Raw genomic sequence first — 25,598 nt, forward strand, 5'->3', positions numbered from 1 at the left:
AAGATTAAAATGTTCCTGGGACTCCGCCATTTAGTTTAATATTCACTATTTCATTTTATATTATATTTAAAATTCATTAATATCACTTTCACATTTTATAAATATTTTCATTTGTTAAATAGAATAATTGCGAGTAGAAAATTGAAGGTTAGGTCAGCGCATGTCTTTATAACCTTGTCATTTAATATTATAGAATGTCGCAATCATCAGAAAATTTATTAATAATTTATTTATTACAAAAGTATATTTAGAGATTTTCAAAAAACTTTGCAATTTAAATTTTTTTAAACTGTTTAATTTTTATTCTCTTTGCTATTCAAAATTGATCAGTTTGAAAATATTGGAAATAAATAATCCTTATTGATTATGATATTTGCCACTAGCTGGCGTATAATTCAGAGAGAAGAGAAGAGTGGTCAATTTAAAATATTATTTTTAAATAGCGAAAACTACACAGACGTCTGAGGTAAGCGTCAGAATATGTTATGTGTTATGTTTAAGTACTTTTGATTATGTTTTGTTATTCTTTTTGACAATAAAGCATTTTTTCATTTTTCAGAAAAACATCTGAGTTACTCCGCCTAAAGAAGTTTTACTTCAAAAAGTTTTGTTGCAAATTCGTCTTATATAGGACGAAGTTATGCCCGAAGATAGATACATACACATAATTAAGAAGATACTCCCTCATTCAGCCATTATTGCATGCAGTGCATTGTGTTCAATAACACTGCCTCTCACTCGACACCCGCGAAATGCTGCTAGCTTACAACTTTTTCCTATTTTATGGTAAATTTTTATATACATTAGAGGTAAAATAATTACTCTCAACGTCTAAATGGTATGAAGTGACCAAAAATTCAGTATTAGTCGTGTACACAGTTTCTGTATGTTCTTAATTCTGTGGATACCCAAAAAAAAACATCCGGATTGTAACTTTTTGAAGTCGGTTTAAAACTGTCTAGTGTTAGCAATGTAGGACAAAGATTAATGAAGTTTTTTAAAAAAAAATTCAATTTAATGAGCATTAGTTTAAAAAAAAATATTTATGTAAAAAAAAAAAAGATCTCAATCTGGAATAAAATACGTTAGTGTTCTGTAACACGTAATTCCATTCTATACAATATTTTTAATCAATGCAAGTAGTTGGTATAAAAACACGTTCGTTAAAAAAAAAAGTAATTAGAAGGAAGAGTAACAAACTCTCAGCACAGAATACTTTTTCAGCGTGCTTGCGAAGCACCTACACTAGAGATTTCATTTGTGACGTGAACTTGAGCAATTCATAAAGAAAATATTTTACTACTGTTAATGAGAGTTTTGAATATTCTTAAACATGACATTTTCACGGTCATCTAAAGGTCACAATCATATTTATATAGAGATAGTTCTATAACTATGTTATTAACAGTCAAGGCAGCAATAATAATTTTATTGTTGGGACAAAATTCTTCTCGCCATAGCCTTTGAAATCAGATTCTTTTGTGCTATAACTAAGTACTTGATTACGTCCATTTATCACCTTTATGTAGATAAAAATGTGATTGATCACATTCTTTAGGGGAAGAATATTGCAGGGAAATCGAAATGTAATTACATTATTTTTCAAATATTCTTTTAAATTTCTTTCAATAGGATATTATATTTCAATCATCAAAACTGTCTCATTGGTTTAGCGGTTAGCATGTTCAACTGTGGATCACGAGTAGGAAATTTAAGATATTTCTTAAACCATTATATGATTTAGATTATAGTTAAACGAAAACAAAACCTAAATATAATTTTTTGTTATGAATTTGTGCTAGTATTTGCCGCTGACTTTTCCAGCAATAATTAACACGCAAACGAGTTTTGAGAAACTCAGTCTAGACTCCTACCTTCATTCTTTTTACATTATTGTCTCACAGATTTAAGACTATCGTTAAGAGCCAAGACTCTTTTACGGGCTTAAATATACTGTACTCGAACTGGATATTGTAGTTGTCTTACGGTTCAATTGCACTAATTGGCAAAATCATCATACGTCTAGTATATAAACTACAATATTATGTTTCGTCATGGACACATAATCGTATTATTTGCACGAGAAACTATTTAAGGGAATCAAGAAATATCTGCTGAATTATTGCCCGTCTATTTTATGCGACCTATTTTCGCTAGTTTATTGATTTTTTTTTTTAATTTAATTTAAGAAATTTATGGTATGGTAACCTCAGGTATGCAGGTTTCCTCACGATATTTTACTTCACCGTTAAAGCAAGTTATATTTACTTGATTAAAATAATAAAATAAAAAACGTTTATCACTTCGGAAAGTTAGAGATGCGGACAAACTTACAGCTTTATAGTAGCGCCCCGTTGGTCCCCTTCATATATGGATCTTTAAAAAAAGTGAGGGACATGAAGATATTAGAAGCTACTAGTTTATACACTCGATTGGCCGAATGCATTTCTACATTATCTGCATACATTTTAAATAAATCAGACTCGGACATGGATCCCAGAGCATGAAAATATTCAATTCAGTACCGACGTAGACAGTCATTGTGAATAAAATACGCGCTAAGGCAGGTTAAGGTCAGGTACAGGCAGATCCCGGCATTTTTTACCTTTTATATCTTGTTACGTCCGAATAGTATCTACAAGAGGATATTATCTGTGTAACCCATCATGGGTACTAAAGTTAAAGGTTTATGATGGCTTCTTCCTAATTTCCGACTGAACTGTTTGTTTACAGATATAATATGCAGTGGAGGTATTATTTTCAGAATAGTAATAGCGTTGGCAAAGTGCAGGTACGAACGCGGAAATAACTATGTTTCTACGTACGGAAACCTCTTTTAAGCGTGTTTCAGACATATATTGTGACCATGTTACTCCAATTACTTATAGAACCGTCAATAGCCTTACACAGACCACTGCTGGTTTAAGGGCTCGACCAGCGGGAGTGTGTTCCCATAATTATAATGATAGGAAGTCGGGTTAGTAATCGCAATAGATGCTGCCCATTATTCGTTATATTCCCTTAGTCACCTCGTACGAAACCCGCGGAAAGCGGAGGAGTGTTTATTGTGTACTCTGCTATACCGTATGGTCCTTAGTAATTTTCGTAATAAACTAAAACTAAGTTAAGTAAGAATAAAATGAATGGCAGAATTAAAGAAGTCTTGTTAAAACAGATTTGTGATCTGCTGCAAAAATATCTATATCAGTAATTTTTCTTATATAATAGAAATCACAATACTATCAAGGCTTTAGTATTAACTTTCTGTCGGCGTTTGAAATTATTATCTGTCTAATACGAAATAAATTAGCTTTTCTCCTAATTTTCTCCTAATTCCTTTCTGTCTTCACGGGATATATATTACTTGTCTCAGAGTAATTGGCGACTGATAAACATGTTGTGGAGGCTAGAATACTGTATCTATAGGAGTTCATTTCTACATATCTTTTGTATTCTACGTTAATAAAGCTTAAAAGAATAATCTTCATCATCATCATCATCATATAACCTGCCCACTGTAGACCGCGCCTCCTCCCACAATGAGAAGGGTTTAGGACGACAACCACGCTGGTCCAGTGCAGTTTGCATTGGTAGACTTCACGCGCCTTTGAGAACTCTCAGGCATGCAGGTTTCCTCGCCATGTTTTCCTGCCCCGTTAAAGCAAGTGATATTTTTATTACTTGAAACGTACATAAGATAGAAAAGTTAGAAATGCGTGCTGGGATTCGAACTCGATCCGCACAGCTTCGCTTAGACTAACAATAAAGAATGACATTAGGATAAAGAGGACTGTACTCTTTATAAACCCACGTACTCGTTACTCGTGTAGAGTTTAGTAATGTGGTCAAATCAGAAAAAATGTGATCCGTAAAATCACCAGGGCTAGTTATTTACTAGGAAGACTGATGGATGTTAGGTCTCAAGGTGCTAGAGTAACGACCCCGCACTGTAAAACTTAGCATTGGTAAACCTCCCACAGTCGCCTCACATAGGTACATGAGTCACAGAGCGACGATGGTCATAAGCGGCACATAATACAGTGGAATTTGAAAATGCGTACAAAATCCTATTTCAACCAGTGGACTCCATCTGTTTATATAATGATGATGATGTATTATATACAGTCTGGATACAATAGATAAATAAATATTAAACCTATAATTTTTAATAATCAATTCGTAATAATCAATTTACTTTATTATGTTGTGTGTTAACATGAACTCAGATATCTATATTGAAATTAAATCGCTAATAATTGTATTGAATAAATTTCAGTTAACTGCAGGTGCAGCAGCGTAAAGAGTTTAAGGTTTAATATCTCTTATCATTGAGAAGACAAGGGGCCCAAATCTGCTGTTGCTTTTCAGTCTCAGTGGTCGATCAATAAAAAATAATATAATTAAAAATAAATATTAATAACACTTGTCAATTTTACCAATATTAAAAGTTATATTGACTTTTCGCACGGTTACTTTAAGTTTTTACACAATGAATGCACTGATTGCGAAGAGGCTTCTTTTACTTTTTGTTTCACATAGTATTTGAATGAATAATAAACGTTATTTCATTTGAATTTTTTACTGAAATACATACTGCTTTAGCATACAATGGTGCGAAATAATTACTGATGTTGTAGTTTATTCTTTTAAGTGATTAAGGCTAAATACAGCTCAATTTACGTATATTGAGTTTATGATTATAATAAGTTAATACAAAATCAGAATCGATCGTATCTAACATGCAATAACCACATCAACAAAGCGTAGAATAATAAATAAAATATACATAGGTATATTATTCCAGTTTCATTTCTGCATTGCGCAACACTTGGTCACAAAACAGATCTGAATCACAACTTCATACAAGTTTCATACATTTTATCATAATATGTATCTAGTATCTACCAATTGTATGGATACTGAAATTTTTTGCTGCATCTTGGAGGTTATCCAAAACAATTCAAAAAGAAAACTTGCGACAGAATTTTTTTTAATATTGAGTTTGGATGCTTAATTTGCTATACTCTGCGAAAGTCTTTTTTCTAATTTTCATAATATTATTGATATTAATCAGTCATCTTAGTCCATACCACAAGCTACGCATACTTTGGAGCTAGATGGCGATGTGTGTATTATCGTAGTATATTTATTTATTTATTTTATATAAAACCTAAAAATTCAAAGAGGCAATAACGTATAAGGCACTGCCCTAAAAATCATAATTTTTTCGAAGGACATATATTTTTTGTAAACTTATTTCATACTACTTAGGTTATTTTTGTTTATAAATATCACAGTTAAGTTCAGAATGCGGCTAATGTAACGACGCAGATTGACCTATAATTCTGATTTCTGACGTCAATCAGAAATAATTGCTCCAATTTGTATATCGCCATTATGTTGATCAATAACGATAGGTATGTTAAAATGCATTTGAATTCACCTACTATATATACATCACTATAGGTACTTACAATATCTGTGTTTGTTTCGTTTACTGACTTTGGTTGCCTGGAAGAGATCGCAATGTAGCGATAAAGACACCAAATTGTAACTACCCCCTTGCTCTAATAAATTGATATCTCTGTAACTATTTTTTTTATTTGGTGTACAATAAAAGTGCATTCATTCATTTATAAATAATAAAACTAAAAGAGTGAGTAAGGCTCGCAAGTAAAAATGTTGCAATAAATAAGTAAAGTAGGCAAAATCTGAATCAGGTTGCCCGAATCTAAACAATTAGATCGAAATTTTGATATCCAATAACTTAGATAGGAATCAGAAAGTAAAAAATGGATTAGCCAAAGCATGTTTTAGACTATGGAAGGACTCTGATATTGGTGTGTGAACGAGTTGATACAAATCGCACGGTATACACAGAAGTTCTGAAGCTATTTTTTCTCTGACCCTGATGTAACACTGACGGGGCAATGACCCTGATATATCTGGATAGAAGATCACTGGCTTTGTGAGCGTTTCTAAAGCCACCTTAATAACGTTGTCGTTTAAGTAATTACGCTCTACAGATTGCGGATGCATATTTTGTATAATTTACCTTTTTTTTTTAACACGCTATTATTACCCTTATCTGTACCGTTGTATAACTGTTCAAATCCAACTCAATTGAATTCTACATTTTCAACAATTTTCCGTTTCCCTATGGACATTGCTATGGCTGGCACGAAATGTAGTGAAAAAAATAATTTTCTGAGAACATAACTATTTAAAAGTTAAGTCCTTTCGAGTTTTTTTTCTAGCCAGTGTGTTGTTCATGCCATCCCCACACGCTAGGCACGAAAAAACGTCTTATGAAACACAGGTGCGATATTAGTTGCGGTAATAGAACTCTTATGTGCTCTTAACACATAATACAGCCTCGTGTGTAATAACCAATATAGCATTGGAAGCGTTACTTTGCGGAATTCCATGATATACCATGTAAATGAAGCGTAATTTGCTATGCTCCGGATCGAAACGTGTGTAGAGGGTACATTGCCGAAGATCTGTTTGGTGTGGAGTATAAGGATTGAAGAAATTATAAATTACACAATACAAATTCTCCTGCTTTCCGCGGAGTCTAGCAAATTAAGCTTGATTTTCATGGTATACCAATATAGCACACTAGTAGCACACTGTACCTACTATTAAAACACTCTCGCACTATCCAGGAAGAGGCCACAGGCAGTCCTTTGGAGTTTAGCCGCTGAGCCAGACAGGTCATCCAAGCTAAATACATGACTCGTGTATAGGACTAAAGGATTACTTGATTACGAAATAAATGGAGACTGACTGTCGACGAGTGTAGTTATTTACATAATTACGACTTGAATGCACAGAGGCGCCCACTTCTTTAATTTCATTGGGTTACAAAAGACCTATTTTTAGAGACCTATCCTATTTGTCGAAGTCTCAAGTTAAGGACTTTTATTGTGTTTCTTTTTGTACAAGATGAAAGCACCGCCTGCGTTTACCTACTGTATCCCTCGTAATTTATACTATATATCTATATTATTCTGTAATTTTTTAGCACCTATTAAGAAAATATAGAAAACATTTATTTTCTGCTTTTAAATTGGTAATTTGCTTGTTGTTTTTTATACTTATATTTTCATGTTTATGGTTCATGTGACAACGACTATCATTTTGTTTTCGACTTTACTTTATGGTAATCGGTTGTAGTACTTAAGGTGTGAAAGCATAACAAACAAACAAACAAACAAACTCACATCTGCATTTATGGTAAATACAATGTTTTATCGAGAGTTGCAGTTGATATGTTTTTATTTCCTTTGTATTTTCATCTGAGGTATTTTCAGTAGAAGAATATGGTTTCTCTATATTACGTTATAGTCATACAAAAAAGTCGGTACCTACGGATATTTTTTGTTCATAAACGTGCGAGGAAGATAAGCTAATCGTACTTGATACATCTCACCGTTCTTTGATGTTCAGAACAGACATGAATTTTAGATTTTACGCACACCGTCCACGTTTTCCGAGTCGTTAAATAATGCCGATGAATAATCAATACCTACTGCTGTCGGGACCTAGGGTTGTCACATCAATTTTCAATCATTAACGCTTGGTTTGTTTGATATACGCAAATAATGCGGCAATTCTGGTATTTATTCTTTTTTCTTGTAATAACAGATAGCAAAAGAATTTCTAGTTTCATGCATTAATGTAATTTTATTTTAATGAATAATATGGGCCGGAGTTTGTACAAGGAAGGAACGGATGAGAAATTCCCATTTTAAAAGGTTAGCACGCTTGTCGAAATTACCTATATAATACTAGTTACTTAATATAATATGCTGGGCGGGACACATAGATCCGAGAACAGATGGTTCCGTTGGCAAATAATATAAATGAAAGTTATACAATTAAATACATATTTTACGAAGAGGCCGTTTAACAATTTGTAAAGGTTTTAGATGATAAACTTATCGTATTAGGCGTATGCCTAACCCCAGACTCTGTTTTTGTAGGAGATAAAGTGAGCACGTGCTTTTTTAAATATCCTTAATACTAGTTGTTGCCAGACTTCTTTCTTCGCGTTTATTATGAGTTTTTAAAAATCCGTGGGAACCGTTTGTTTTCCTGGAATCAAAACCGTGTGTAAAGTAGACCAAGTTACTCTTCGTATTTTCAACAAACTCTGTGCCAAAAATCAAGTCAATTGGTTGCATTAATAGAAATAGTGGTAGATTATTTACCATGCTCTTTTAACGGCTCTTATGGCTTAGGGCTAATATCATCTTATTTTTGTAGCAGCCCTAACATACCATTTGTAAGGCAAATACTAGCCTATTTATGTTAAGGTATTCAAATTAATTAATTACGCAAATAATCTTATTGTTGTATATAGCATTTAATTACTTCAATTTTCCTTTAGTTGAACCGTTTATTTCTCCCATTCCATTATGAAAGAAAGCTGGAAAGATTCCTTTGGGTCCTGAACCGAGAGCTTACGAAACGTTCTACAATTTTAACGACTATTGAAATCTTTCAATTACTACATTTTAAATGAATGTTATACTTATTATTTAATGCAGCTTTAATTCATCTATCATAAACAATTACTTTAAGAGCGCGAGGAGTGAAAAATATTTTATGTGCATAAATGTGTTGATAAACGTTGTGGCACAAGAAAAATAAAATTTGTATGGAATATGAACTCTAATTGTAGGACTGCGGAGTCATCTTGGACCTCGACAACCATAGCGCGGTCTTTATTGCGGAAGATAAACATTTCAAGACAGATCGTCTCATTTAGTGCATTAGACGCTGTTATAGTACCTAACTTACAAAAAAAATCACAAGTTTGTGATAATAAACTGGACCGATTCCTAAAAAAGTTAACGTGCTTTCCGGAGTATAACAGTAGCCAATGTCAATTTCCAAACTCTGTGCTTTTATTGCAAAACACCTTGGCCGGCCAACAAAACCTAAAAATGGTGGCATGAGTAGGAAATCTAACCAAAGATCTTGACATGTCGACTTCCCTTACTTACCACTTTCCAAACAAGACAACGAAGTTTGATGGCTTATACTGGGCCTTGTCAAAAATTGGTTTGCCGCCCATGCCTTATACATTACTAAGATTTTTACTAATCCGGTTATACTCGTACGCAGGATCGTGTTTACCACGATTTGCGCTTCGAAGAAACAATGTGTATTGTACGTTTGTACCGCCGAACGACAAAGCCTTTGTTATGATATTAAACCAAATGTTTACTAATCGCGTAAGACAAACTTGAAGTCAGATGGTGAAGGAAACAATTGTATTACCACAGCACTAAGGGAAAAATCTGAAACATTTATCTGCAGTCGAAATTTCATGTTTATACAAATCTAAAACTGGGCTGCATAAAAACTATACCTAACTAAGCAAGTTGGATATAAAAAGTTTCAAACCCTGATTTAATAACAAAGATCTTATTTAACAAAAAGGCATAGTCGGTGGCCATCGTCGAAGTGTTTGAAAGTCGAGGAATATGATGACACTGACTACACCTATTTTTAAATAAAAATTAAATTATTTATTTTTTATTAAATCAGGATTAAAAGCTTAACTACATGCTATGTTTTAGCTGAACCGAATGCCGGAAAGTGCGAAAACATTGCACATTGGGTAATTTTTTCTCTTCCTGTTATCCACTCGTCAATAATAACATGTCATTCAAAAGAAGAATAACAATATCTCTCTGTCCCTTTTTTTAGTATTCATATATTTTTTTTTCATTAGCGGCTTGATTGGTGTACATGCTATTTTATATGTGTTTATTCTTATTTTAAGTAAACTTTTTGGGCCTTAATTAATTATAACCGATTGAAATAATTATTTTTGTACTATAGAGGTTATAATATGCGTTTAATTTTGCCCAAACTTTGTGTAGATCTGATGAATTTGGTTGGAGATTGAGGACAGAACTCCTCAGCGGAAAGCAGCAAACCCCTCATTTAAAGCTAAGCGATACTGAATACTTCAATTTTTTTTTGAACTACAACTAAATTGAATGCCACATCAAAAAACCAAATCAAACACCGTCTGTGTTTGATTTGGTTTTTTGATGATTTAGTCGCGGGCAACAGCTAGTAATTAATATAAAAGTACATATTGTATAATGTATACCCCTATGAGTATCACGTGATCTATATTTTATTTAGGTCCTAAAGTGTACACACGTATAATAGATCACTACAAGGCATTGTGGTTATTATGCGAACTCCGGTGCGCTATTGTTTCACTAATAAGTCTCTTATGTCTTTCAATGGAATTGTAGTGTACCTATTCGTCGATGTTATTAACAATAACGTAAGCGATATATTTCATTATTTATTGTGTAGCTGAATACATAAATTTTTACGTTACGTAAGTTTTAAATGTAGTTTTCAATAACTTTTCGCTGCTCGGCAGCGCGAAGCTGAAAGTCGCCAAATGTTCTTCAAAACGTATCGAATATATTCGAATAATCATACCTACTGTCGGTGTTAATAAACAATGGATAGACAGACAGACAAGCGAGTGATGTGAAGCAATCACGAGGCCATACAAAATTGCATCTTGTCTTGTACTAGTTAGCTGTCATCGTTACTAAGTTCCTTCAAAAATCTTCATTATATCTAAGCATAATTTAAATAAGATCAACTAAAACAACAAAAAGATTCCAAATCGAATCAGATTTGATAAAGACTAGTATATTTTTTAATGTAATATTTTTTTAAAATGTGTCTATCATATTTAGCTTTTGGAAGATTGTCTACATCTGGTTAAAAAATAAACAACGCGAGGAACTGGTAGCGTTTTCATGGAAACTTTCAGGCTGGCCGCTCAAAGTTTAGTGGTGCATGTTTTCGTTTCAAAAGTTTAAATGCATACTTCTTTGGGTTCGGTAACAAATGCAAAAGAAAGTTAGATGGACTTTTTATTAAACTTGAGCGCTTAGACGCTACGGAATTGTCTACATTTTTTAGAGAAACGGGGCATCGTAAATCGCTTAACGCAATGCATGAAAATCAATACATGAATAAAAAATACATTTCCTTTTGTTCTACTCAACACAGAGGAAAAGTAAATAGAAAAAGTCCAAGGTATAAAAAAATTACTGCGTTATCCTACACCGTGATCTCTAGGAAAATAAAATTAAGTAAAAATTGGACTATCTGGTTTTTAGGACTCCGAGAGTTTTCTTGCCCTCCTGTAAAACAAGTAAAAGTCAGTTAAAAGGCACTTACGCTGTATGAGTTTATAAATTCGTCTATTTGACATAATAAACTCATTTTAATAAAATAATAAATATTTTGGTTTCGAATATGCGTCTATATAAAAATGCACAATATAATGCAAGGTCTTGTTTCGGGGCGAGCTGTTAGCCTTTTAATAAAAGATTACTTAGTGTAGAAAGCGTAATAAATTATGTTCAATCATAAACCAGTGCGAATCACGGACATCCAATCGATAGGTAGGTATCTAATCGTGATCGAGCTAGCCTAGCCGACCGGAAGCTGTCACCTCGGCAGTAACTAGATCTCAGAGATTATTTTAAACGTTTCCATAATAATATTATATGCCTGATAAAATTGAATAACACCAGTACGCTTACTGCTTAAAATTATTGAGAGGACTGATTACTGATTTATATATAGGTATTTTATTTATTATGACATCAATCCATTACCGGCCCACTACAAGGCACGGGTCTCCTCCCACAATGAGAAGGGTTTAAGGCCGTAGTCCACCACGCTGGCCCAGTGTGGATTGGTGGACTTCACCCACCTTTGAGAACATTGTGGGGAACTCTCAGGCATGCAGGTTTCCTCGCGATGTAAGGTAAGAGGCACGTGCTGGGATTCGTCCTCCCCCCCCTCCCCCCCGAAATTGAAGTCGAAGTCCTTCCCACAATTAACCAATACTAATGTGCTTGGCATCAATTTCACAGTACAGGTCTCCTCTCAAAGTGAAAAAGACTTCAAAAACAAACAAAGTGATCAAACATCTTTTTTTAGGTAATAAATGATGTCGCTCAAACAAATTGGTGCCAGCAACCTTATCCGCTTTGATTTAGATTTATTTTAACTATCGGGAAATATTATATTGATTTTCCGATATTATTTAAGGATTGATTTAACTACGCATAAGTTAGAAACAAACACCTAAATAATTCTTTTATTTTTCCATTCTATAATTTAAATGTAAACTCAGTTTAGCAGAAATCTTTTTATTATAATTTGCAAAGAATATTTTGTGATGGGCGGAATTTTTAGGAAAAACTCAAAGTGTGTATTCGTTAAATTTCATTTAAAAAGCTTTTTCATTACACATTTACAGGTGGATGAGTGCCTACAACGTACCTATGAGCTATTTAATGGAATGGAAATGGGATGCTCCAGTTTCTGAACAATATTCACGTTGCTAAAGTATTTCAACGTATTTTTTTATAAATAAATTGGTTGCCTGTAAAGTCGGTATACGGGCGAAAGTTTTACGTGACAACGACTTTGAGTGGTAAAATAATTTTAATGTGAATATTCATTCGTATAGTAGGAAGAAGGATGAAATAATAGTAACAATTTAAAACATTTATTTATACAAAGAATTATATTTAAAACATTAATTTATACAAAGAATCTCGCACTGAATTTCATATTAACAAAATTTTATTTTTACCTTTACACATACATACGTATTTATATACAAATATACATACAATAACTTGCAATACATTTGCGTACAATGAAACAGCGTTTACTACAAAGGGACGCGTGCCTTTCACTTTTTATGTCTGTCTCTCTCGCTCTTAGGCGGGCGCGTGCCTCTCACTCGCTCTCATTGTGAGCGCATAACGTGAGCGGAGCGTAACGCAGTTTCTTGAAGTGTCACCCGGCAAACCAATTTATAAGACGTTGTCACGTCAATAATAAGATACTTTAGTTTTTAAATTTACGGTAATTAATAAGCTAACAACTTATTCTAGTGGTTGAAAGTTCGTTGTAAGTAATTAAAGCGAAATACAATTTTATAGAGGTCAAATTTTGGTGACACTATTTTTGGCATCCCCGGGTATTAGAATTTTTTGCATTCCGGTTTTTGCTGAATATAAGGAAGAACGATTTCCACAGTTGTTAAAATGAATGGTAAAAGTTTGAAAAAAAGTATTTCATTTATTTTTTCGACACAGAATAATCTTCGCTGACAGATAACTCAAGTCTACGGGATACCAGAAATTATACGAAGATATAGTTATAAAGCTAAAGAAGTTCAAAAAATATTCTTAGGTAGGTACTATATTCCTCTTGCTAAAACCTTATTGCATCCATTATACGCAATACCGAATGCGTTCTTAACATTGACACGCATAGACTATTCCTTTATTTGTCGATTGTCATTGGGTCACATTCTTTTTACAAACATGTAACCTCGTGGTAACCGTTGAACGTTATAAGGTTGAATATGACGAAGACGGAAAGAGGTCACTTTATATAACGTATATCTTTATTATTACGTAAATTTTACTGCCCGGTGGTATAGTGGTGGGCATGTAAAACTGCGGATCACGAGGGCTTTGGTTTCTAATCCCGAGTCTGGCCATAAATTGTTAGGTATTGTGTTTTTCTTTTCAGTACCAGCCCGGAGTTAGGAAATTGGTGGTGGCAACACCCGTGCTTCGGAGATCACGTTATGCCGTCGATCCCTGTTATTATCACTCACTTGTGACAATAGACGTTAAAGCCCACCAACCCGAGTTGGAGCAGCGTGGACCCACCACGCTATGCTCCGGAACAATTTCTCCTATGAGCTGGATGATGACGATTACGTAAATTTAACGTGCAAAAACCACGCTAAGAATAGACATTCCCCTGAGAAGTTATGAATTGCGAGAGAACATAAATATTTTTAGAGTGCAGTTTAAAAATTCAAAGCTTGGCAGAAGCTTGAATGGTTTCCTCGTTAACCTTGTCAATGGGAATACTTGATGGGACCTAATTAAATTTTGAGCTGAACTTTGATAAATCAAATCATGGCCTAACCGACGGAATATAATGTTTTGGCTTGTTTGTTTTATCGTAAGTTTATTTCTGTACCAAAGCATTTATAATTCATCGCCTGGATTAATTCAAATGTTTTTCTGAATACTAAACATCAATAACCAAGGCTGTGCTCACAATAGTAAATGTTGAACTACGAGCTTTAATTACAACGCATTTCAATACTCAATAGGTATACTTCCCTAGGTGCATTCTTATTTTTGAAGTTAGACAAATCACGACGTATAGTTGTTCTCGTCAACAGGTAGGTATACGTATATATAATGTTTTTTTTTACTTCAAAAGTACGAGAGCGTTAAATACCATACGCGCTTACTTGTTGCTTTAACGTCATACGTAAATAAAATGTGGTACAAAAATATTGGTCTTTAGTCGATTAAAAAAAGCTCACGATACTATTTACTATTTATTTATAATATTTATTATATTACTATTACTTATGACTAAGCCATAATAATGCATTAATAATGCATACGGAACGTTTACCTACGTTCCGTAATTTTTTTATTTTTTAAGGGGAGATTTTACGCATATGAATGAGATATAAACAAAACTTTTTTCTTATAAGCATATGCTTTATTTTTATTATATTTCTAAATAGAAATATTGTTTGTGTGGCGCCTTGGTGTCTTTAAAGGACTCGGAACTTTTATTTAAGTACTAGTTTACGACATACGACATCTGACTCTGGAAATGCAACGAACATGGATGCAATTCAAACTTTTATAGCTTGCGTTAACGTTTCAAACTGTAACATTTTATGTAACGGAAAAGTACGTCCACAACTCCGCGTCGTATAACCTCCATTTTAATTAAGTATAAAAGGAAAAAGTTTTTTCGAAAACTTAAATTTTTTATGCTTTGTGATAAGAATTAAATTGCGTACAAATTTAAATTCAGTTGGGAACGCAGTATGAGTTTTATCAGAGTCTATTTAATAAACAAATAAATTAAATAATAAAATATAATATTTTAAATGCACAAGCCATAATCGCAACTTATGTTCATGTTTTCATTGAATTTTCAGTAAATTAATAAAAATCTTTTTATGTTTAGATACTTTAATGAAATGTCAAAACAATAGCTTGATTTTATGAATGCAAGTTGATTAAAGAGTTCTATTAGAGAATTATTGAGCCCGCCAAACAACCGGTTGGTTGCTATTTGCTTTCCTCAATATGTTATTATAAAATATCGTAAAGAGTTGCAGTAGGAGGACTGCTATATAAAACTCTGTACTTTTATCACGCCTTTTTCCACATCGAATATCTATTGCTGACGAATATATTTGTAGAGAAGTTTTGAGTGACAGTTCACCATATAATAATGCAGCGCAAGTTTACCGGGTATATATCTGGCATTTCGGGGATAAAGATGAAGGTGAACCTCCACTGACCGAAAACCTCCATTCTCTTCGTCTGCCTTTTTGGTCTTGCGGTTAGCATTCAACTACGGATCACGGGTCGGGCCAAGAATGCTTAGGTATTGTGTGTGCTAAAGAATTTTCTGACCAAGCCCGGAGATAGGGAATTGGCGGGGTAAACCCCCGTGCCTCGGAAAGCAGCCATCAGTCTTGGTTATTATCACTAACTTGTGATAAAAGTCTTTAATGCCAATCCCCGTATTAGAGCAGCGTGGTTGGTCTATTTCTAAAACGTGCTTCCTATGAGAAACGAGGCTAGCTGAAGGACGATAATTTGCTGCGGGTCATGAAAGGTATAAAACAAAGTCTGTCACTCACCTGAAGCTACTGCACGGATGGATGACCCAATGCCCCGCCGCCTTCTGTCTTATACGCTCCTTCATGAGGGCCTTCTTGGAGCCGAAGAGCTTCATGGCGAGTTTGTTGTCGGTGGGCTGGAAGAGGGCCTGCAGCTGGTTGCGCAGGAACCCCTGCTTGGTGAGATAATGAGCTCGGGTTATTACTTGTTTCATAGGATACCATCGTTTATTATTCACTACAGATAAATCACCCTTAGGAATTTAGTGACCTAAATAAATCTCTCCATAAATGTTAAGTAGTAAGTCACAAGAATTTCCTGACGTGACTGACTGATTATACTAAAAAAATACTATCATATATTGTGTACTACGATGACGTTTATAAATAATTCGTATAAAGAGCTGTAAATCATTTATTATAAAGATCCTCTCTAAACTCTTCTATAAATTGGTATAGGTAGGCATAAATATTATGTCAATATGTTACTATCTGTTGTCATAAGTATTTTGCCCCCAGGAATTTGTGTATGGTGTTGTGTTTAGTTAGACTAAACTAGCCTTTCACATGCATCAATACTCGTACTGAAATTAAATAGAGAGTGAATGTTACTCGTGGATTGTCTTTGTATTACCTGCTGCACTTTTTATAATGAAATTCGGCACATATTATGATAAGATGTTGAAGCATGAAGAAAAAATAGCATTTGTTACCTATGCACTGTACAGCTAAAACGAACCATTTCAAGCATATCTTGAAATGGTTCGTTTTAGCTGTACAGTTTAGAGATATTAGATTTTGTAAACCATAAATCCCTAAAGTATTTATATACTTACAAAACTTAATTTATCATTACAGGCTTAAAAATTAGCGTAACTTAATAAATACGTAGTTGCTTTTATGAACTCGCCCACCTATTAATCTTTCTTTGCAGCCAGCAGACAAAGTTTGACTGTCGTGGGATTCTTAAAAAAAAAAAAAGAAAAAAACCCGGTCGCAGTTGCGATCGTACTCTCGTAAGTATGTCTCGTGTGTATGAGTATGTGTATGTGTAGGTGTAGAGCGGTTATATGATAGTATACTTAGAATGGTGGTAGTTATGGTGAACATTTCAGCCAACGATGAAGGCAAACATTCTGAGGAAACCTGCATGCTAGAAAGTTCTCCAAAATGTTCTCTAAGGCACGTCTAGTCTACAATCCGCGCTTGACCAACGCGGTGGACAACGACCTAAACCTTTCTCACTCTGTGAGGAGCCCAGTGCCCTGTAGTCTGCGAATTATGCGTTAATTATGAGTTAAGTATGACGGCCGATTGGCGCAGTGGGCAGCGACTCTGCTTTCTGAGTCCAAGGCCGTGGGTTCGATTCCCACAACTGGACAATGTTTGTGTGATGAACATGAATATTTTTCAGTGTCTGGGAGTTTACTTGTTATAAATATTTATAAATATGACGGCCGACTGGCGCAGTGGGCAGCGACCCTGCTTTCTGAGTCCAAGGCCATGGGTTCGATTCCCACTACTGGAAAATGTTTGTGTGATGAGTCTGGGTGTCTGGGTGTTTATATGTATAATCTAAGTATTTATGTATATTATTCACAAAAAAAAATTCATCAGTTATCTTAGTACCCATAACACAAGCTACGCTTACTTTAGGACTAGATGGCGATGTGTGTATTGTCGTAGTATATATATATATATTTAAGTATACCTGCTTGGCGTCGGGGGCCGGGGGTGCGGGCTCCACGGGTGTGCCGTACAGGGACACATCGTCCAAGCCACCGAAGTGGACCTTGCCGGTGCCGCTGCCCTGCTTCAGCGACATATCGGCGTCGCCTGGAACACACATTTTAATATCCATTAAATTTTGCACGATGTACATTTTTGTTATAACTTACTCCGTTACTTTTTTAACGTTGTGTACTCACAGGGTAAAACGGGTTTTTATTAATAAGACCCCGCTGTCCGTCCGTCTTTCAGTCCGTGTGACACCAAGCTGAATCGTTATACTTAGTATTAGTACCTATTATAGTTTTCACAGATGATATTTATATCTGTTGCCGCTATAGCATTCATGATTCAATACAGAAAACATGACTTTTTGCCTTTCTTAAATATACTTATGGAACGGAATATATCGTGCGCGTAGTAGCGTGCATAGAGGGTATGCACAGGGTATGCAGATGATATGAAATGAAAAAATCTCCAGTACGAGTTATAAAAAACTTAAGGATAGGCATTGTAAGAGTTATAAAAATCCTACTCTTAAGTATTTATAACTCGTACTGTAGACTTTCTTCATTTTAGATCATCTGCATACCCTGTGCTGTCCACTGCGTGCGCAAGTTCGACTCGCACTGGGCCGGTTTTTTTTTAATTTATGATACCGACGCCATTCTCATTCTCAAATAACACCTGCAAAGCGTTAAGATTGCGAGACTAGCAAAAGCCTGGGAACAAACTTATCGTCGCCTTGGTTCTCAAGAAAGAGACAACATAGATTGTCCTGACGTGGTCATAACATCGAGTCATCCGGAAAACCATTTTATTAATAATACAAATAATATTATGGACTGAGTATGTTATACTAAAAAGATACTATCAAATAATGTGTACCACGATGCCGTTTATAAATAATTCGTAATAAAGAGAAAGAACAAATGATTTACAGGTCGTTATAACCTGTAAATCATTTGTTTTTTCTCTAAACTCTTCTACAAATTGGAACAGGTTACTATAAATAGAATAAAATGTATTCAAATGGAATTGATTCTTGTTGAAAGTGAAGCTAGATGCTCTTCAGAAAGTACCTATAGACTGTTACTTAATAATTCAACCGGGAATCGAACCCGCACATGCAAAGTGATTATTTATAGCAGATAGCGCTAAACTGAAGAGATTGATACAAATGATGGGCAGTTGGGCGTGACAGATTTCTCAGTATTATACGGCTCACTGGGTTGCGTGTGAAATAACGCGTTGATAACGCAGGTATGATAATTTCAGAAGAGGTTTTACTCTGAGCCGTATGCGAGGTTTATGAATAAGAACGTGAATTATATTACTTTTCTTGTAGCAAGATTATACTTAGTATAGATTTTAAATGAACACCATTGAAAAGCTGAACATCACTGATGAGATATTTTCTTTGTACCTACTCCGCTATTTAAAGCATTACTCTTATGTGAACCCTTGAATCATTAAAAATGGAAAAAATTAAATTGTGAAACTACTTTGAAGCGAACTTTTTAACAGTAGTAACTTATATAAATTTTCTGCGGTGTGCAGATTAAAAAAGTTTAAAGAAATAACTTGTCGGTAAAAGCACCTTGCTCGTTTGATCCTCGGAAAGTTCGTTGGCATAGTGTACCTTAATAATTTAGCAATTGAAGTCCTCTTAAAGTGCCTCTTTTTAAAACCAAATTTGGCTATTAAGGGTGATATTCTTACTATTAGTATAATACTTAAGTATTGTTTGAACACCAAATTAAGAGTGCCTTCTTATACTTCTACGCTATAATACTTGCTCTAATGAGCTAGGGTTATAAAGCACTCTTATTAGCCAGACGTCTTAAGGATCTAGAAGCCATTTGCTAATAACGTGGCCTGACCACGACCAGTCTACATTCAGTAATTTTTCTGACATTTAGTAATCTGTAAATATAAATTATTTATTTCCAAAGAATTTTTTGTACTACAGTAGACATAATATATTATGTAAATAACAGGTGCGCTCATATTATGGGTTTTCTTAGGTTTCGTATGTTGTCCGTCAGAAAAGTTACAGAATAAGACAGTTGTGGTAAAACAACTTTACAATTAATTTTTGTATTTGAAACTTTTAAAGCTTGCTTTGTCTTAACTCATACTTAAGACAAAATTGATATTTTAAGCTAAATTAACTAAGCTCAGCTAATTGCAAGCTTATTAAAAACTTAAAAATCTATGGACATAACACGACAACGACACACCACGACAACGACAAAAGTACACCCGAATTAAGCGGAGAGTTTAGGTATCTCAAAAGTAAGACAAAGAGTTTAAGTTTTATTTGACGACTTTTGTTATTTGTTTATTTGATTCTGTCATCCGAAACTCATAGAATACTATGCAAAAACAAAAGAAACTAATTAGTAATATTAACAACAAGTTCCAAGACATTTAAACTTTTAAGCGGACAAACAGTATTTAAACTCTGTAAGTATTTTTAGCGCCAAATCAAAGATAACGCTAAACTTAAGCTTTGCCAAGTTTTATCTAAGCAAAGTCTAAGCAAAGTCTAGGTTCGTTTTATAGATCTCAGCCTTACATACAAGTCATGTTACATGTGAAAGTTACCACTTGTTAGCAATAGACTGTGTGACGTTCAAGACAAATGAAAGTAAGCGGATGCCGGACATTTGTCACCGCTGACATTTAGACATCTGATTTCAATAGGCAGACATTTTGTTTTTCAACCGACTTGAATATCTATGCTATTGATGCTGAGGAATGCAATTTTGTAACAAAACGTTAACCATTTTGCGATGTTTTTTTATATCAATTTTCATTCAAAATATCTACTTCATAATAAGTTAAATATATATGAGTATGGTTTTTGAATATTATTATATATTATGCATATTTTAATATTAAAACATCTAAAGGCTAACTCGCTAGAATTTTTGTAATTTTAGTCCCTAATCCTTCTCCAAATGTCCCAAAGGTAGAAAGTTTCACTCTAAAAGTATGAATTTGCGGTATAAAGAGAGCATCAACTATGTTATTTAAGTTAGATAAATGCCCGAAGAAGTTTAAAGCGACCCCAGAAGTAACATTCGGGTATGAAGGTTTGTAGGTCTTACCTACACAGTGACTTTTTTTGTTCTTTACAAAAATCGGTGCTTATGAAAACCTTCGGTAAATACAAGATACATGGTGCTGCAGAGGTGTCCTGTTCCGGTCATTCGCACTTGCATAAAAAATATTCAAATAGGTATTTAATTTCATCAGCTGTTTTACACGACTGCGCAAAGAAATGGAATATAATGTTTAAAGAGTTCATATTTTATGTATGTATATAAATTACTTTGTTTCACTGTAGCTTCTAATTACCTGAAAAGATTTGAATTTATGAGGTATCATTAGATTCATTATATCACCCTGTGTGACACTGACTAAAAAAAAAAAAAAATAATTAATGGCATTTTTAAATACAAAGGACAGGCCCAGGATTTGGCGGCGTGTCACATGTATATTTAATCTAAAAAAATGGCTGATTTCTTTACGGTTATTTGTGTTTTATCAACATTACTTTTACCCTACCGTTAAAACTCAATAAATAATTGATTTATTGACTAAATTATTTTGCACATTTGCACACCTACAAAATAGAACCTAAATGTTGCCAGATATCGGAGCTGTATTTCAATTTATTTATTAGAAATCGATTCAAAAATTACGATACTTTTTGACGTGAACGTGAAATCGAAAATTGCTTGAATAATTACGTCCTAAACTAACCTTTTTCTAATCTAAGAAAGCTACAATGATTCAAATATCATATTTCCTTAAAAAAAATGCAATAATGATTACTAATTACGATATTATTTAATAATAAAAACGACTTCAAAAATCGAGTGTATAGCAACACCATATATAAAAATTCGGCTGGTTGCGGCAAGTTGTTTTTGTTTACATCATAGATAATAATAAGATATAACCTCAATTTCAGCAACTTAAACAAAGATTTCTCTTAATCCTGGATGAATATATCAAAATAGTTTGCAGAATTTTGAAAGATAATTGTTTTCTACGTAATAAAATTAAAACCACCGTGACATAACATAATGTGATTAGGGGTCCGTAGCTCCTTATAAAATGGGCAATGTCCTTTGTAATATTCAGCAGTTATTTTGTAATTCTATTTGAAATTACGCACTCATACTAAACTTAAACACATTCTAAATAGTATCTCAAAATACGGATAAATGACGATGAAAAGGCAACGTGGAAAGTCAAGGACAGTCTTGCTCAGTTCTTGATATACTTAGTTTGTCTGAGAGTAAGTTGGTAGTCCCTTACATAATTTTTAAAGTTAAGCGGGCACTAATGTACTAATACTAACACTAATTGGACCCTAATTAGTTACGCTCTTGAATACTAAAACAACTTTGTCATGTCTCAAGAGTCAAGTGCAACCACTAAAACATTTTATTACACTTCTATTCTACGGACAGCTTCTACAGTCGTAAAAAAATCAATTGTCGTGAGAATACTCATCATAAATTGCCATAAAATAAATACTTTATGTTCATTGGCGATAATATTATGTACCTATCTTATCTTAAATAATTTCAGGAAAATAAAAAATTATGTTCTCGTATGTTTTATTATTTCATTGTTAAAAAGCAATTTGAATAGAAATGAATTAGTATGAAAATGACAGTACTTGTACTAAGCCAAAGCCAAAGTTGTTGTTTAAATTAAGATGTAAGTGAAGTCTGAGACTCACCTGGGGGTTTGAAAAAAGTTCAGAGTTTAAATAACTATCTATATTAAACTCTTTCTCAGACTAAAAATTTAAATAAAGTATGCATTACATTCAATATATTAACAGTATAGACTTATTGAATTTTATAAAAAATATAATGTAGAACTGAGATATCTATTATTGGAATAATAGAACCTATAGAGATCATTCGGGCATACTGTGTGACTACATAGTAATGTCTGCAAATACGGGATTTAATGTGGTAGCTCATTCCACTGGCGACAGATATAGCGACAACCAATAGGTTAACGAGCACTAATGAACTAGGAAATTAGTTTCGCACGGATATCTAATCGCTTCACTTTGATTAGAAGCAAAATAGAAACTCCTTCCCATAACAACCCATAGTAAGCATAAAGAAAGGTTAGTAATAAGTATAACAACCTCTGTCTTAGTTGAAGTGAAAGAGAAATTTCCACGAACTCCGATTCAAGGCAAGGAGTTAGTTGGTCTTAAGTAGAAATTGCTTCCCATGACAGCTCATAGTTAAAATTGAGAAAGGTAAGTATAACCAACCCCATCTTAGTTCAGGTGCAACTTGACTCGAACCTTTGCCTCAAAGTTTGTCTCAAGTAGAAGCTCCTTCCCATGACAGTTCATAATATAAAGAAAGGTAAGTATAACCAACTCTGTCTAAGTTGATGTGCCTTGACTCAACCGCCGCCTCAAGGTGAGCAGTTAGTTTGTCTCAAGTATGGAAACTGTTCAATACGCCACCTAATAATTATTACGGTTGCACTCGTTTCCTATTTAAATTTTACAAGCGTAACTTTATTACATTTCAAGGGCTAAAAATAGCCTAAGACCCGCGAAAGCAATAACGAAATTGAATTCGTTTTTAGCCTGACAATGCGCGGGTCAGTACGTAGACCGTAATCAATAGAGATGTGGGCATTCAGCACACAATGGCGAGTGCCCGAGGCGCAGCAATCAAGGCAAATGGTTATTGTTCTTTCCAATGTATGCGATTGCACAGTGGTGCTTAATATAAACGTTTCCTGTTTATAGTGTTTAGTGCGACCTGCTCGGTGGATTCTGTAACATTGTCATTGTTCCGGCACTTTTCTAAGATAAGCAAATGAGTGTGAATTGAGTTGCACTAATGCTGCAGGCTATTATAATCCCATTGCTGGCAAAAGTATGAACACATCCTAGAAGGCCTCATTGTAGCCTATAAAACGGTATTCAAGTATTCTAAGGCACTACGTACGCATATTGTGAAATTTCTTAATTTTTAAGTTTAGTGTCGATGTTTTAACTGTTAAACTTAAAATTTTCTTGCAAGGTATTTCATTAATATAGACCATTCGATGGAATCGTTAAATGAAGGAAAGATTTCAAGCTGTAGCGTAAAATATGAATCAAAGAAATTTAGGAGTACCAAATTTCAGAAAGGCTGGAAGTGGTCTCCCAACTCGATTAATAATTTTCTTAGAAACAACAAGCTTAGAATTTATTAAGTTTCATAGCGTTTTTACTGTCACTTTTAAACTATTCTTTGTTCAGATATGTATGAGAACTCTCTTTGTTCTATTCTGGGTATAAAAAAGAATATAAAATAAAAATTAATGCCAACGGAAGATATTATATAATATTATGTACTTAGTGTGCTCGTAACATATGATATTGTATCCTGTAATACTATTGCATCAACACGAGGAAATTCCCAGAACTCATTTGAACTCTCACAAGATACGAGTGTAACGATTCCAAATTGAAAATCCCTCGGCCACTTTGATATTGCAGTGCCATTAGCGGCAATGGAACATGCTACTGTATACGTCGCATGTGTAGGCATCATGAGTATGCCCATTACAGCTGATAAAACAGACGATTAAACAATGAGCCAATGGCACTTCATTGATTCAAGTGGCGTCAACAGTGTAACTGGAGATCTCCAATCAACCGACGTTGTAGGACATCATACTGGTTTAATAGCAAAACCGTTCAGACATCTGTCTTCAAGCAGTACTATCGATTCGTTTGTTTATATTATACGTTGCGCTTGATCTTGTTTTGCGGTACTAGGTATGGTTTCATATTTCAATTTATCCATTTTCTTCTCGAAAGAACCTGATGACTGATCAGATAGTTCTGAGAATAACTTTTACATAAATGTAAAACTAGGACATAAAGCAGTATCTTCTCAAGTTATAATATCGTCACGTGTTTGCTTTCATATAGATCAAAAATCTGGTTACCAAAAACTCGTTGAAAAAAAAAAGTGACTCAATTAGTTACATCTCGGATTTATAATTGAAAAATTTAAGGACATCAATTTTATGTAACGATTTTCATATTAATGATCATTGCATCATTATGAATATAATATTATCTTCACGTGGTAATAGATACCAAAAATTCGGCTTTCCAATATTCGTTACAAAGGAGTAGCCCAGCTGGGTACATCTCTGATCTTCATTTGGGAAAGTCAAGAAAATCAATTTTATGTAACGATTTTCATTTTAATGATTGTTATATTACTATGAAAAGGTATATTAACGTGTAGCCTTTTAAAACCCTTTCTGTAACTTAGAGTTCCTTTAGCAATCCGATACAAAAACATCTGAGCCAAGATGTTTCCCAAGGTCGCTTTAGATGAAAGCTCCTGGAGCTATCCTATTTTATTCAAAGTATCAGATGTTCCGAACCAGATATTAATTTCGGGTGAATCGAGGTACTTTAATTAAACGCCGCGCCGCGCAGAGGCGAGTTGAGCTATTCAGCGAAAGAACAGCCCAAATAGAACTCGGGGGATGTATAAATTGTTTTCCTTGTTTGTGTCTAAAATGCCAAAGTGCCATTTAGGGCGATTTATATCGCAAATAGCACAATGCATTATTTTACAGCCTTGAAATCGACGGTGGGCTATGCGGTTTATTCGCGATGACATCATGAGAGCAGCCACGTGAGTCGTGTTAACTTAAAAATGTTTCTAAGTAAGTTTTTTGGGAATCAATTAAATTTTCCTTTACAATTTCCTTACTATAAAATATCCCACAGTAAATATAACAGTACGATTTTTTTTTGGATTCCTATCATCAAAAAAATTGTGATCAATATGTCCATTCCAAGTAGGTGCCGCTTTCGTCTCATTGGTACAAATTACCCCTCACTCATCAGTATGGCATATAGAGATTGAAATTTTAAGGTCTAAGTCCTAGCATGTTTGCATTATTTTATCACTTGGGTAGGTACTAAGTTATAGTTTACTTACACAACAACAAACAAATTTACTATATCACACAGGTAATCGATAGTAAACGGCTGCGGTTTTCTTACGGTACAGCTGAAATA

The 25,598-nt window shown here is 34.1% G+C and overlaps 1 protein-coding gene across 24 annotated transcripts in view; it reads right to left on the reverse strand.

Moving 5' to 3' along the window:
* The window catches only part of LOC120633048 (potassium/sodium hyperpolarization-activated cyclic nucleotide-gated channel 2), a 284,675-nt gene that overhangs the window by 35,626 nt on the left and 223,451 nt on the right, over window positions 1-25,598 (reverse strand). For 14 of the 24 annotated variants that reach the window (XM_039903105.1, XM_039903108.1, XM_039903109.1 and 11 more), the window contains 2 exons: window positions 17,481-17,605; window positions 15,791-15,945 (listed from right to left, as the gene is read on the reverse strand). In XM_039903105.1, the coding sequence (XP_039759039.1) occupies window positions 15,791-15,945; window positions 17,481-17,605 (280 nt within the window). Of the gene's footprint in view, window positions 1-15,790; window positions 15,946-17,480; window positions 17,606-17,697; window positions 17,912-20,613; window positions 20,633-25,598 lie in introns of those variants that run through there. The other 10 variants (XM_039903107.1, XM_039903112.1, XM_039903110.1 and 7 more) reach the window with 3 other exon arrangements.

The sequence above is a fragment of the Pararge aegeria genome, chromosome 21, assembly GCF_905163445.1.
Source record: "Pararge aegeria chromosome 21, ilParAegt1.1, whole genome shotgun sequence".
Classification (NCBI taxonomy): Eukaryota; Metazoa; Arthropoda; class Insecta; order Lepidoptera; family Nymphalidae; genus Pararge; species Pararge aegeria.